The 15525-nt window shown below is 35.7% G+C and overlaps 1 protein-coding gene across 1 annotated transcript in view; it reads right to left on the reverse strand.

The window, feature by feature from the left end:
• LOC111142998 (dihydropyrimidine dehydrogenase) overlaps nt 1-15525 on the reverse strand; it is an 828681-nt gene that overhangs the window by 220027 nt on the left and 593129 nt on the right. The window contains exons 17-18 of the mRNA XM_022496386.1: nt 11070-11190; nt 10132-10251 (exon numbers count right to left, since the gene is read on the reverse strand). Of these exons, the coding sequence (XP_022352094.1) occupies nt 10132-10251; nt 11070-11190 (241 nt within the window). The remainder of the gene's footprint in view (nt 1-10131; nt 10252-11069; nt 11191-15525) is intronic.

Genomic DNA, 15525 nt, shown 5'->3' on the forward strand with positions numbered 1-15525 from the left:
AAGTTACTTCTTCAACAAAACTGAAAGAGGAGCTCATCAAATTGCCTAATTATGCTTAACTTGTAACGTAGAAGATGTTCAAAGATTTGGGTTAAGTGACTATAATAAAACTCTTTGCAGTCCACTTTAATTATTTAGATGAAAAAGGATTTTCAATATTCATACCTAAAAAATAATAGAATAGAATAATGCCAAACCTGATATTTTTAGGAAAAATGTGGATGAGTAGTAAATATATGATCTACTTGTTTTTAAGAAGCCATATTTTCCTCATTAAGAAGTGTAGTTCCAATAAAATTTACTTTTATGTTGAATAATTATCACTATTTATAACATATTTATATTATTATGACAAAGTATAAATTGTCACTTAAAACAATACAGAAGAAAAATTATCATTAAAGCCTTAGCCCAGGAATTTAAAAAATGTAAATGTCATATTGCAGGCATATATTTTGTTAAAGAGAAATTCTATAGGGCAATCCATAAGAAATGTTCAAACTTAAAAATAGATGAACACAGCAAAAAATCTGGTGAGGAAGTTGACTGGAAATACTAGTTAAAAGGAAAAAATTATGTAAAACTTCCAAATATTTCAAGTCTGTTTATGTATTTTTAAATTAGTTATGATGAGTATAAAATCACTGTTTATTGAGACTCTATTAGGTTTATTTTAAAAAAAAATGGTGTAGCCGTTTCATCTTAAGAATTAATATCTGCAGGGGCGCCTGGGTGGCTCAGTGGGTTAAAGCCTCTGCCTTCGGCTCGGGTCATGATCCCAGGGTCCTGGGATCAAGCCCTGCATTGGGCTCTCTCCTCTGCAGGGAGCCTGCTTCCTCCTCTCTCTCTCTCTCTCTGCCTGCCTCTCTGCCTACTCTGTCTGTCAAATAAATAAAAGTAAAATCTTAAAAAAAAAAAATTAATATCTGCAGAATGTGGGAGACTATGTCTTTTATTATCACTTAAATTTATGGCTAAATTTGTAAGGGTGACTTAAAATGTATGAGGAGTACATAGTTTCTATATATATGTTTTTTTAAAGATTTTATTTATTTATTTGACAGAAACAGACACACAGCATGAGAGGAAAACAAGTAGAGGGAGTGGGAGAGGGAGAAGCAGGCCTCCGGCTAAGCAGGAAGCCTGGGAGAGACTCGATCCCAGAAGCCTGGGATCATGACCTGAGCTGAAAGCAAATGCTTAATGACTGAGCCACCCAGGAGCCCCAGTTTATATAATTTTTAATGTGGGGCATTTGTGGGCATACAAATTTGAAGAAAACTAAAATAATGAGTGTAAAATCCTTACACACATTGAGTCAAAGTATTAGACTCTACAAAAGCCTAGTGAGTGAAGTTAAGCTGCCCTGACCAGATTCCTTTACCTTCTCTTAAGATCCTTCTTTTATCATCAGTCCTCTATTATCTGGGCAGTCTGTACCTTCAAGCATCAGAGACTGTAAGGGTCTCTTGAGAATGCACTATGCCCCACACTTAAGGACCTTTTAAAATTTGGGGTATAATATGCTCTCAGGGATTCAGATGGTACTAGATTGTTGGAGCTGTACACCAGGACACTCCTTCAACTGGGAAAACTGCTGGAAGCTTCCACGATTGACAAACAGTATCACCAACAGTCTATAGAGACGACTTTGGAAGACTCTCAGTGCATAGTATAATTGTGTTAACGGCAGGGATACTGCATTCAAACAGCTTCTCCTCACGACATTGGTTATCCCTTCCCTTCTACTGATAAAAAGGATGCAACTGTATGGTGATAACAGGCAAAACGTAAAGGGAGAGAGAAAAGCAAGAGGCTATCAATACTTTTCCTCCTACAGTTTAAGTCTGAGGAAATAACTACGTTTATTGATACATGGGTGCTTTTTCTGGGAGAGAACTGTTACTATTCAATATGTTAGTATCTACACAAAATCAAAAAGAAAAACATGGTATTTCACAATCTTGAGCTTAATTTTACCCTTGTCTGCCTCTGACACCTGTTTCCTTTGCAAAGGACTACTTACTGGCACTTAGAATGGATTATCTTTGCATAACAATGGTTTGTATTCAACAATTAATCCTTAATTTTTTTTATTATTGAAGTATAGTTGCTATACGATGTTATATTAGTTTCAGATGTACAACAGTGATTTGACAATTCGATGCATTACTCAATGCTCACCACCATAAGTGTACTCACCATCTGTCACTATATAATGTTATTACGATATTACTGAATATATTCCCTATGCTGTACTTTTCATCTCCATGACTTACTTATTTTATAACTGGAAACATTTCATTTTAAATGGAGTGACATATTCTTTCTATCCTGACCCCTCAAATTCTCCTCTTACTTCTCTCTCTCTCTTTTTTAAAGATTTTGTTTATTTATTTGTCAGAGAGAGAGAGCGCAATGGAGGACAAGCAGGGGGAGAAGCAGAGGGAGGAGAAGCAGACTCTCTGCTGAGCAGGGAGCCTTGATGTGGGGCTCAATGCCAGGATGCTGGGATCATGACCTGAGCCCAAGGCAGACCCTTAACTGTGTGAGCCACCAAGGAACCTCTTTTAGTACTTTTCTTAATAATGAATTCTGATCCTGTTTACTATAATTTGTTTCAGATACTTAGCTGTGGGCAGAGATTCTAAATTTATGTATGAAATACCAAGATTCTTGAGTTTTACCACTGATTTAAGCCTTTGACACTATTTTGGAGATAAGATCTCAATTCAAAATGCTCAACAACACTAACCTTCCCTCATCTACTGTTCAGTGAAGATTCTGAGGCCCTCCCAGACCTCTCAGAAAGGAGCCCAGCAATCTGTATTCTAATGAGTCCTCCAGGGTCTGGGGCACACCGAAGTTTGAGAACCACTGATCTACTGGAATCTCAGCTCACAACAGGGCTTCCGTAAGTTAAAACTGGCTCCAAATTAGAAGTTAAATAAGAATATTTTCCTTGCTAACATACATAAATCCTTAAGCATAAAATAATTATACATATAAATCTTAAGTCCAAAAATTCAGGGTTAATCTAATTTTGATTATGTAATCAGGCATTTGCTTCCAGCAGGTTTTAAGATCTTCAGCTACGGAGAGCCAATGACATTTTGATACTTCTCTCGATGTTAGGGATAAACGTGTTGGCTTTATAGTCTGAGCAATGCTGGAGAGTTTGGTCTAATGCTTAGGGATTTAAGCCAACGAATGGATAAGGATGGTGAGGAATCTCATTCTAGTCATGCCCTCCTTTCCTCATTTCCCTTTTCACTGTTTGGTGTTCTTCCCTTTTTCCTTAGGGAGCTGAGTGATTGATAGCCTAATCCAATGATTGTATTACAGCTGCCTCAACTAGGACTCTTTTCCTTATCATTAGCAGTTAGCCTATGGTTAAATTCACAGCTCACTGCTTGGTACAGCCCCTGAGATTTAAGGGTCTGGCCTTTAGAAAATATTTAACATAAAACTGAAATCTTGACATACTGAGAACTCAGTTCTCTGCAAGGCTTCTTTAATTAATCCAACGTACTGTACCATTGTTCTGTATGAGACTGTGACATGGTGAACTGTTTCTGAGCTTACAGAGATGTGTAGTTCTAAATTAAACAGTCACTGACGTGTACCTACACTGATTTTTTAGTACAGTAGATATGCATGAATCTGTGAATATTTAAATTCAAGCTCAAACAGTGACACAATACTCCTTAGTTTTACTTTCATAATAGAACATTTTTGGATTAATTTCAAGCTTCAAGTCATTCTTTATGGAAAACACACACACACACACACACACACACACACACAGGAAAGAAATTTAATAATTCATTACCACTGCTGCAAAGGTAAGTTTTCTTAATATGCTTGTCAGAGTCCTTTGGTTTACAAAGTCTATCGAATATTCTCTTAGGAGGTGATACAGACATTATTTTCCTAATTTTGAATAAAAGAAAACATATATAATATCCACGCGGCCATGAATGTGTTGGTTCTTAAACACTTTTTGATTTTACCATCTATCTGCAGGACAATAGTTATTTTAAAATACCTAAGGAAAGGATGTAGACCTTGATCTATGCTTTAAACCTTTGCCCTTGCTCCAGTCCGTCGATGAGCTGTAAGCGTCTATGAATATGGCAGCTGAGTCCCAGATGAAAAATTATGCATCTCATAAACTGCTATTCTGCTGAAATGTCAAGCCAAGGCAAGGCTGTACCTCAAACTCAGCACTTGGCATTTTTCTTCTGTCTGCTTTGTTGCCATGAAGCAAACATGAACAGTGAGGATTTGTGTAGGGCAGGTAGCAGGCGAGCTCACCGTCAAAAATCTATTATTAGGGCTCTGATCTCCTGCACAGACCAACGACAGCCAAACAGTGTGAAATTCGGGCTCCAGGAAAGGCAATATAATGCAAAGGGGGATTCTTTGTCAATGTGTACATGAATATATTCAAATGAGCATGATTTAAATGAGAATAGTTCTAATGGGGCGCTTCCCTCAACCAAAGTGATAATTTATAATGAAAATTGTAATTCAGCATCTTTATTTGATATGCCTACTTTGACTGTTCTGCAAATATCGTACATATATTTATATAACAAGGTCTTTAATAATTTGATCAGTTAAACTTGTGATGGCCTCAGAATATTTATGTGGATAATAGACTATATTCTTTTTGCATTATTTTGTACACACACACAAAAGAAAATAGATGAGTGAGTATAAAGTGAAAGGTTCTTTTAATTATTCTTTTTGACATAATTTATCAGTGCTTTTTTTATTCATTTAAATGTTACCTTTATCTTTCAGGTTATTTTAGACATTTCAGGATTAAAATCTAAGCTCTTATTGATAAAGATGGTTACAATAGATAGTTGAAATTTTATGACAGTGAGTAGGCGTGTTTTTCTAAAAGGATTTTATGCATCAGTAATTATGTGATTGGCAATAAAAAAAAGTCCAACCCGTTAACAACTACTCCCCATAAAAAGATATCAATACTGCACTTTATGATATAATTGTAATGTATGGTGTAAGAATTTAAAGACATCTTGCCCAAATCTTCAGTTGCTTGCATGTGTGTAACAGCTATTCAAAGCAAATTATAACTTTTGGGTTTTCAATCTACTATGCGTTTTGTCATCTTCCTCATTTTACAAAAATAAACTAATAAATGCATCAAAATAGGTTTAGGTTCATGACTGGAATGGGTTACACTGCATTTGCGTTCATGTGATGCCCAGTACCTGAGTTCAATGCTGCTAAGTCACTGAACGGTCCCGATAATCTTGCCTTTTAAAAATATGAACATGAAATATGTAGTATAGAGTTAAGATTATTTTAAGCCATTATGTTGGTTCATGTTTGTGCAAGTTTTCTGAGCTACACAACTTTGAACCCACTTCTAACCCATACACTGGCACAGAGTTACAAATTATTAGCAAATTTCTAACTTGTACCTTCTTTTATTGCTGTTTCCCTGGTTGGTTTCACAATAAAACACCTTTAGGAGGTTTGTAACTCTAAGAACCCAGAGTTCAGTGCCGAAGAGTCCAAGTAGCTGGATTTCAAATCATCCATTGTTTATTTGAGAATGTAAGGGCATTTATGGGAGTATACCACTGTCATCTGTTAAGAAATACACAACCATCTCTTAAAACTGTAATATCCTATATGTAACTAATTAGTAAGTTTGGGTTCCTGAAAGATCAAATCTTGAAGGCCACCTTTGATAAATTATTCAGAAATCAGTATTAGAATTTATAGGTATTACTGTCAAATAAAATGTGTTCTATTGTTTTACCTAAGCAGGTTGGTACAGACAATAATTTCAAAAAGCCATCCAAAATTGAAATTGAGAACAAGAATTTCCTTTTTTGGGTAGATAGAACAAATATAGTAAATAAAATAATGTAAAACAATGACTTAATTTTCCAAGCTTGTAGGAAGTGAATTAATGAAGCCTAAAGCATCCCCCATTGTTTCAAAGTGCTTTCTGCAGAGAAACTTCCCATCTTTTCCCTATGTGTGGGTATGTGTGTGTGCTTGTTTGTAACAACAAACAAAATATATACAGAATAATGGAATTACATAACAAACCTAAAAAATATGCCCATCCCCCATCAATAGAAAGAAGCACTTAAAACACAACAAGGAATAATTCCTTCAAGTGAGTTCACCTCACTGAAAAATACTTGATTACTGTTTCCCCTAAAGCAGCTAGAAATTAATAAATACCATCCTCACGAAGTCAGTTGCAGGAAAGATGTATCTTTGGTTATGTCATGCAGGACTCATTCTTAACCATGTCTTAAAGAACCTTATCCACAGGGAAGACTGAAAATGTCACACCACAGCTGGATAACACCATTTACCTAGGTGATAGTAATCACGGAGTTAAGGGCTATCTTAACATTCCTTCATTATTTGTGGATAAGGCGAGGAAAAATGTCAAAATTTGAAACTAAAACAAGAAAAAAAAGAAGTGAACTGAAACTTAGGAAAAATCATCAGCAATTCACTCAAGGATGGGGATCATAAATAATGTTACTGATGAGACCAGTGGTTCTTCTGGTGAAATAAATGAAGGCACGGAACGCCCACTGCCAGAAACAAAACAAAACAATACCCTGCTCAACTGCTTGGTGACATACGAACTAACTGTTTGATATTTAAAAAAAAAAAAAAAAAAAAAAATTTTCTGCACAGATTTCAGAAAAAGGAAAGTTAGGTGGTAACAACTTGAAGTATAAAGTCTCTATGGCCCAAAGAAGGTAGGGAATCCAGAGTCGGTAATTTAGACAGATGTATTTGTATGGTGGAGAGCTTAATTAGGCATCTCCGTTTCACAAAAGTTTTCCTTATGCACACTGACTAAGCTTTCTCTTGATACTGTTATCACTATGAAATCACTTTTAATTTTATAATTCAACCTTTAATGGACTCATGGAGCATGAGTCTTGCAAGGTATTTCTGGAATTGAAATTCAGGTTTATAAATCATTCCATTATGAATTTGCTTCATGTTTTGCTCCCTCCAACCCCTGCTCCCAGATTCTAATCACTTATAGGCAAGTTGGAAAAAGGCAGTTTCTAAAATAACAAAGCTGAGGATGAGACCTTGGAATCTGACTCTTACTCCTGATAAAAAATTTTAAACTGCAACAAATAGAAGTAACCTTGTTTAATGACTTCTAGAGGCTTAGTGACTTCTTTTATTAAATAAAGAGACCTCCCTCTAATCAGTAGCTTTCCAAATTTTTTAATTTAACCATAATAAAACCTCATTTTACATCATGACCCAGTATAGAAATACACACACATACATGTGTGTATATTATCTGTATAACTGAAAAAAAAAGATGTTTGACCAATGTTTATCCCATTTGTGTGCAAAGCATTCAGACTTTTTTTTTCCTGTTCTATTTGATTTTTTAAACTGTTGATTATAGTTCTTTAACTTGGCTCCATAGTACATTCATGATCTGGGAAACAAAGTTTGAAAAACATTGCTTTAAAGTACTCTAGAATCCAGACTAATCATGTTTGAAATAATCCAACCGACATTCCTTGGGTGAGGTTCCATCTTCGCTACACTAGTCACTGCCCCTTATTAGCTAATGTGTTTTAGACAGACATTACAGAATGTGACCATTTTTCTATAGCATGTGCAGTACCCCAAGTATCTCATTATTTCCCCATTTACACAAAACAAAACCTTCATGTCAAACAGCAACAATCTTACTCTGAGAAAAAAATAAAGACTGAATAGAGAGCTGGAGAATATTAAAGGAGAAAAACATTCCTGCCTGGCAATGGAAAGTATGTGGTGTATTTCAGGTGGCTATCCAAAACTGAAGACTTTTCAGCTTTCCCTTAAAAAAAAAGAAAGAAAAAAAAAATCTGCAATTCAAGCTGCTCTTCTTTTTTTTTTTTTTTTTTAAAGATTTTATTTATTTATTTGACAGACAGAGATCACAAATAGGCAGAGGGAAAGGGGGAAACAGGTTCCCTGCAGAGCAGAGAGCCCAATGCAGGGCTCCATCCCAGGTCCCTGAGATCATGACCTGAGCCAGAGGCAGAGGCTTAACACACTGAGCCACTCAGGCACCCCTCAAGTTGCTCTTCTAAAAGCAGAAATTCCAGTGCTCTGAGAGAATACTTGGAAAAATATTAGCACTGCATTATGGTAATTGTTTTAATCTTGTGAAAATAAGTGGCATATTTTGTATGATATTCTACACTGAAGCAGCATTTGAAGTCTTAACAGCTATGTTTGATAAAGGTAGGAATGTTATTTAGCCATTTTGATATTTCCATCACTCCTAAAATTTGAAACCATTATTATTTAACACAGTAGGCTAGGTTTTGTTATAACTCCCTCTGAAGGTACTTTGTTATAGAACTTGTTTCTGTCCTCAAATATATTATTATTACCTGTTTAAACTGCTTTTCAGATTCTATTACCTTTAAATTAAAGCCAACACTGCTTTAAAGGAGAAAAATTCTATCAATTTTGTCAATATGGAGAGAGGCTGTTTTCAAAACAGACTGTTTAATGTGAAGGGACTTAATATAGAACCTATTAGAAATGAGGTACAAGCCCTTAAAAATGTTAGGGACTTTTTGTGGTTTAAAATGAAAGTTCCACCCAGGCTTAGCTGAGCTTATAGCCCAAGTGAATATTTATATATGAATTTATAAATCTTAGAAATAGAGTTTCATGGAAATGTTAACAGGCCCTGAGGTATAGCTGAACTTGTTTTCAGGTAGCACTATAATTTCCAGTGTGTGTATGCTTAAAGACTACAACACAAAAGACTTTTTCTAATGCTGTAATTTTGTAGTTTTATTAGACTGAGTTATAGTATGGGAGAATATTCAGAAATTGCAGCTTAAATGAGAAAACGTGAATGGTGTTACTTATATAAAATACTACTGCAATAGTTCTTTTATTAATTTTTAATGTTCAGCACCCTCTGTGACCTCCTTTATTCTCTTGCTGTCAACATGGCAGGCTGGAAAAATTGAAATGGGCTGACAGAAAACATAGTGCATGTTACAGCCCAACTCTGGAGTCTCTTGACTCTCTTTCTGCGGCACATGCTAACGCCGTCCACGTTATTCTGCATTACAATAATATTTAAGGCTCTGTTTGATAGCCCCTGATAAAAGAGAGTTGTGTCTGGACCCTGTGCAGGTGCTTCTTGTCAGCTTCCTCTTTCTGACCTTGCAGGAATGGGAATGGCATTCAATTACCAGCAGAATATAATTTTTAAAAATCATGGCTCATAGACACACTTCATGCTCTCAAAATATAATACCTCAGCATGGATAGTGTTTTATTTGTGTCTACCGGGCCTCTTCCAAAAGCATATTTTGGTCTGATTCAGCAATGCTTTTCTCGAACAGTGGGACACTGCTATATTATGTATATTTACCACTGTCTCTATCACCAAGGAGACTAATCCCCATACCAGTACAGTCAAGAACCTTACAGCATTGTCTTTGCAGGACCAAGTTCATGTTGTCACAGCAACAGAGTGCACAGGGCAAAGATACTGAACCGACACACCGGGATTAAAACTTCTGTTGCTGTTTTAAATGCAAGTGTTTGATGATGAGAAAAGATATGCAAAGGTGTGAGGTCTGAAATGTCCTCTCAGCTGACGCCACAAATGCAGTTTTAAGAATTCATCTGGGACAGTAATGAAAGCAAGGTTTTTTGAAGAAGGAACATTTCAAAATTCTAGGAAAAGCGAAACAAATTCAGACTCTGAAAAAGATATTATCATCAGGGTGCTTATATTTTTCTCTGCGATGGCGCTGGTATTAGCCCTTGCTAGTAAGTGACAAGACATTCATGACAATGAGAAATTCTGAAGAGAGCTCAGACCACGAGAGAATCGAATTCACACACAACCCTATCTTGGTATTCTCTCATCTTTTGCCATCAGTCACTTGAGCCTTCACACTCAGCATGTTCCATCTGTCATAACTATTAGGAATTTTGACCAGCAATGAGTTATCAGAATTAGGGATCAAAAAGACATGATATACTTGCTTGCAACCTGACTTCCGGTTTTTCAGCAACCTTCAAGAAAGCAAATTGCAAGAAGAGGGCAACACCTACCAGACACTCCTCCGTAGGTAGTCCTCTTCCCAAAGCCCACTGCTGGCCAAGGCGTGCCATCGGCTTTTAATCCCATTAGACCTGAGACAGTGTTGGTGGCTGTAACGCCATCTGCACCACCTATGAAAAACACTTCATCATTTACCTGAGGTTTTTTAAAAGGGATGATGGTCAAAAGCCATTCAAGCCCACACGACCCAGGAACACAAACACTCTTTCCCTTGAGAACATTTCCTTCCCTCAAGTGACTTTACTAATTTCACCCCTACCATTTTCCTTAAAATGCTAGACATAAACATTTTTAATTCCCATCAATTCATTTTTCCATTTATGATACAGATTTATAGATGCCAAGTATTTTGTAATTGGTGTTATTTCCCAGGTAGTTTTCAATACCTTTGCAAATCAAGATGCAATTTCCATTGGATAGGGCATGGCATGTAAGATTTATAAAAGCATTCACTGCCTGCATGATTTATGTGTTTAATAGATATTTATTGGACATATGTTTAAGGCAGTATACTAGGCCCTATCAAATACAAAGGGAACTCACAAGAAATTTCATATTGTGGAAGCTGGTATCTTTTTGTTTTGTACTTCATTAAAGGTTCAAATGCTACTGCTGGATTGTTACATTACGAGGTCATTTATTCTGGAGTGGGTCACTGTGATCATGGTTTTGTTTCATAATCCTTTGTGCGCGAAGCAAGTGTTTATCAAGAAAGATTATAAATGTCCTTGTTTAGACTCCATTTACTAGCTCGCGTCCAGGTGTGAACCTACTGCATTTGTGAGATCAAGTGCTCAATCTAGTACTTTTCCTAAACTCTAAACAAAGATAGACACATATATTTGTGGATAAAGATATACTTTGGAATGGCACATACTTCAGGCCAATAGCTCAGTGACTAGAAAACCGACACAAGTTTAGTTCTTACCTTCCTTTGCAGCTCTTGCGATGCTTACAATATCAGTGACATTTGGGGTCAACTTGGCAAAGAAAGGAATCTGAACAGCTTGCCTCACCCAGCGACAGATGTTCCGTACCAGCTCTGGATCCTATTCAAATAGGTCAGTTAAATATAGAACATAATTAAAGAATTGTGATCAAAATGTGTACTGAAACAACAGCAAAGCTGGATATGTGCAAGACAAATCCAACTTGACAATGAGCTACATGATATATTTCTCAATTCCGCCTCAGAATTACACCTAGACTCATTAGGGAACTAAGGTTAACACACTTCCAGTGAACTGCAAATTCATCACATAAAGGTTAAATTCCTCAAGGGAGCCTTTGGAAAATAAAATTACGAAGAACCAAATGGAAGAAACTGTTTTCTACTACCAGTTAAATAATACCGGGAGTAAAGCATAAACTTCTGGTGGTATTTTTGGTAAATATTACAGAATTTCCAGCAACCTCACTGGCTTAAACCTAATAAAAAATACTTAAGCTGCTGATTCCTGGATATTCTATCTGAAGCCTGTTGTTTCCATTATTAGAAGACTTAGTCTTGATGAAGTGTGTTCAAAAGAAAACCCACGACTTCCTAATCAATCTAATTATGATATACAGTGTATGCTAATACGGAATAATTCAGCCTTGGATTATACATGAGCTGATCAGTAACTTAGTTTACTTTTGTAAATGTTATTAAGATCTGTGAAGCACTTTTCAACATTCATCTACTTGAAAGAATTGATCAAAATGACAAAAATGAAATCAAATATCAAATGCTCATCTTTAAAAGCAAGGAATAGACATTTTCCTGTGCCTGTTTCCTGTGATTTTTCAGGCTTCTATTTTCTCATGGGACAAGTATCATTTAGAGGGCAATCACCTATCCTTTCCATTGAAAATAACTTAGCTGTAGCAATGTTCTTTGATTTCAACACATACAATAGTCCTTTTTTTTTTATTACTTTTAGTACAAAATTTATTCTGACAGGTACTGATAATGCACTTTGATAAATTACCTTAAAATATGCAATAGCAATTCATTATTGAACTTGGTAATATTATCTTAGCAAGTTAAAATGTTTTTTGAATAAAAGAAACACCCAGAAAAATACAGACATATATTTAAACTATGAAACAGCAGGCAAGTATATCATTTGTAATTAATATTTTTATATGTAAGAAAGTTGCTCTTTGCATTTTAACCTTTCAAATTCTTTTAAGATGAGATTTCTAATGTTATAACCTTTAGAAAGAACCTTTTCACTTACGTTTAATGTGTCTTGATCTGTCATCTTGTATTACTCTAAAAGTTGTGCGTTTATGTGCTAAGATATAGCAATGAGGTAATTTCTGTTGATTGTTACCATCTCTATTCAGCAAGCTCATAATTTTAACAAAAAAATCTTTGATTTGGTTTGTTCTCTTTTCAGAACAGTAATTTCTTCATTAAACATAAATATTAAAAAAGCACTATATGGAATGCTCTACAGGGCATACTGTGCATTATGAATAGTAAAATCTGGAGACTTAGCTGTACAAATTCTAACTCATGAAAATGGAGATCTGCCCCTGCCCATGCAATGTTCATGAAATATTTATAACCGCTGCATTGGCATTATGAAGGCAGTTGCATCTTTGTGACTTTCATTTTTAAGTTATGAATTTCCATGGGACTTAGCCTAGAAATGACAGTAACTCTAGATGATATGAATTGCATGTCCTTTGTGAAAGCTCTCTTTAAGATAGAATTTGACAATAATTTAAAGATCACTTGAATTGCATAATACGTGGAAGGTAGCCTGATAAGAATTACTGAAACACATACAAAATAGGATTTGGTTCCGATAGAGTAAACACTAATAATCTGATATAGGCTTCTAAGTGGCTTTCGATACTATTGACGACCATGTCTTAATAATTTACTTTGAACATTTATCACATTTTTTTTCTGTTCACTCCCACCAGTTGACTACTTTAAGTGAATGTCCTTTACATGTTGTTTAACAATTTGGAATTTGCTCAAAGGTTTTAAGTTTTTGTTAAAAAAAAAAAAAAATATATATATATATATATATAGTATTTACTTGAATAATCTGTCTTTATTTTGAGATGCCATGATTTGACCACCCTATACTTTTGTGAGTAAGGTTCCTGGTGTTCAGATAATATTTTTTTCTCATCTTCATACTCAGCCAAGCCACTTGCTAACTAATCTTTATACCCAGCTGAAACAGAATTTGATTACCTGGGAATTTAAAAAAAAACAAACTTCTGACTAATATTATTGTAAAATTAATGACTATTCTTTAAATTGTAAAGTTTTGCTTGACAGACATAATAGGGAATATTCTAACACAACCAGAAATGTGGTGAGGCTAGTAACATGATAAAATGGATCTGTATACTTTGGGAAATCAAAGAACACTCTGAAACTATTCACACTTTCCTGGTTTCCTCACACTTTTGATATTAATGTTTGAGATCTAAAAGCAATTAATAGTGTTTCTGCAACTTGACCTTAAGAATTTCCTAGTGATAGCATCAGATGGTGTCACCCATTAAAGCCAATTTTTAAAATCTTACTGAAACAAATAAATTTTAGACAATTCCTAATGCCTCCCCCTTCCAAATCTTCAAGATGGGAAATACACAGAGGTATTATTATTTCTGACAAACTGACACTTTAACATGAACCACACCAACAAAAAGTAAATAAAACCAAACAATTCTGGACTGCTTTTCTATTTCTAGGCACAAAGCATTATAAACACTCAAAATTAGTTGTCTCAAAGAAAGAAGAATAAATAAGAACTCAGTATTTTCCATTGATTTCTTTACAGATTCATCAAAATACAGACTATGCCTACGTTTAAGAAAACCCTGAGTATACTTTTTTTATTTTTTAAAAGATTTTATTTATTTATTTGAGAGAGAGAGGGAGATATCATGAGCAGGGGGAGGGTGTCAGAGGGAGAAGCAGACTCCCCACTGTGCAGGGAGCCAGACACAAGGCCCTATTCCAGAACCCTGAGATCATGACCTGTGCTGAAGGCAGAGATAACTGACTGAGCCATCTAAGGTGTCGCAAAACCCGAGTAAATTTTTTGACAAATAATATCTAAAAGCATGAAATCCAAGACTTCCTTACAAATCTGGGATAATTCTGGAAAAAAAAAAAAAAAAGTGGGTAATGATGGGACAAAAACCCAAACAGCTTAACAAGACTCTTAAAGTGTGCGACTCACAAAGTCTACCTAGATCTTAAAGTCTTTATTGGCTCTTCCTACAGGTATTAATAACGCCTATCTCTGACCATGATTTGCAATCTCTCCCATAGCAACTGTGTGTGTGTAGGTGAGTATACTTCTTTGCTTTAAACACCTGTTAACCTCTTTGTTATTCATGTGATCACCAAAGAAAACTCTGAGACAACTGAATGAGTTTTTCTGCCCTGTGTGATAAGATAAGCAAGAAATTGCTGAAGCACTTAAAGGCGTGAGTGATGGGGCTGGGAAACCACATGGTGGTCTTGAGAGTACGGCGTTGAGGGGAAGCTGCCAGACAAGACCTGCGAGGTGCTGACAAGAAGATGAAAGTGAGCCAGACACAATTTTGGTTTCTCCGACAACTGCAATGGGCAGACTCCCTGTGTCTGCCTGCAATTAATACACTTGGAATCGATCTCTATGAAAACCAAACAATAACAACAAAAACTAGAAAATGTAGCTCTTAATAGATTGTTGGCTACAGTAGTTTCGACTGTCCAAAACTGTTTGTAAAGCCATATTTTGGGGGCACCTGGCTGGCTTAGTCGTTAAGCATCTGCCTTTGGCTCAGGTCAGGACCTGGGATGGAGCCCCACATAGGGCTCCCTGCTCAGTGGGGAGCCCGCTTCTCCTTCTCCTGCTGCCCCTGCTTGTGTTCTCTCTCTCGCTGTGTCTCTCTCTGTCAAACAAATAAATAAAATCTTCAAAACATAAAAATAAATAAATAAATAAGGCTTTATTTTCTGTCTGGGCCATAAGATAACAATTTCTAACTCTAGTAAACTTAAAGCTTAAATTTTTTTAAAATGTACTTTTCTATCTGGACGGTAAGATAATAATACATTTTTAATCTAGTAACTAGTATGTCTCTAGTTACATAATAAAGGGGTTCTAAAAATGATATACCCTGCTGTGTCTGAGACCCCAAGATGACCTCTCCATTGTAGGACAGGCATTTCCACCAATTTCCTAGGGCATCAAATCTCACTGGTTTCATGCCCTGTACAAAAGAACAAGCATTAGAGAATGAGGCTGTGAGAATTTCTTGATAAGCTAAATTACAAGTGAAATTTTTGACTTTAAGAAACATTTCTCTCCAATTTACCTGGTAATTTTCACTCCGTACAGTTCTTTTCAAAATGGCTTTCTTAGAAGGTGACATTT

This window comes from Enhydra lutris, unplaced genomic scaffold (assembly GCF_002288905.1).
Source record: "Enhydra lutris kenyoni isolate GAN:26980312 unplaced genomic scaffold, ASM228890v2 scaffoldscaffold9, whole genome shotgun sequence".
Lineage (NCBI taxonomy): Eukaryota > Metazoa > Chordata > Mammalia > Carnivora > Mustelidae > Enhydra > Enhydra lutris.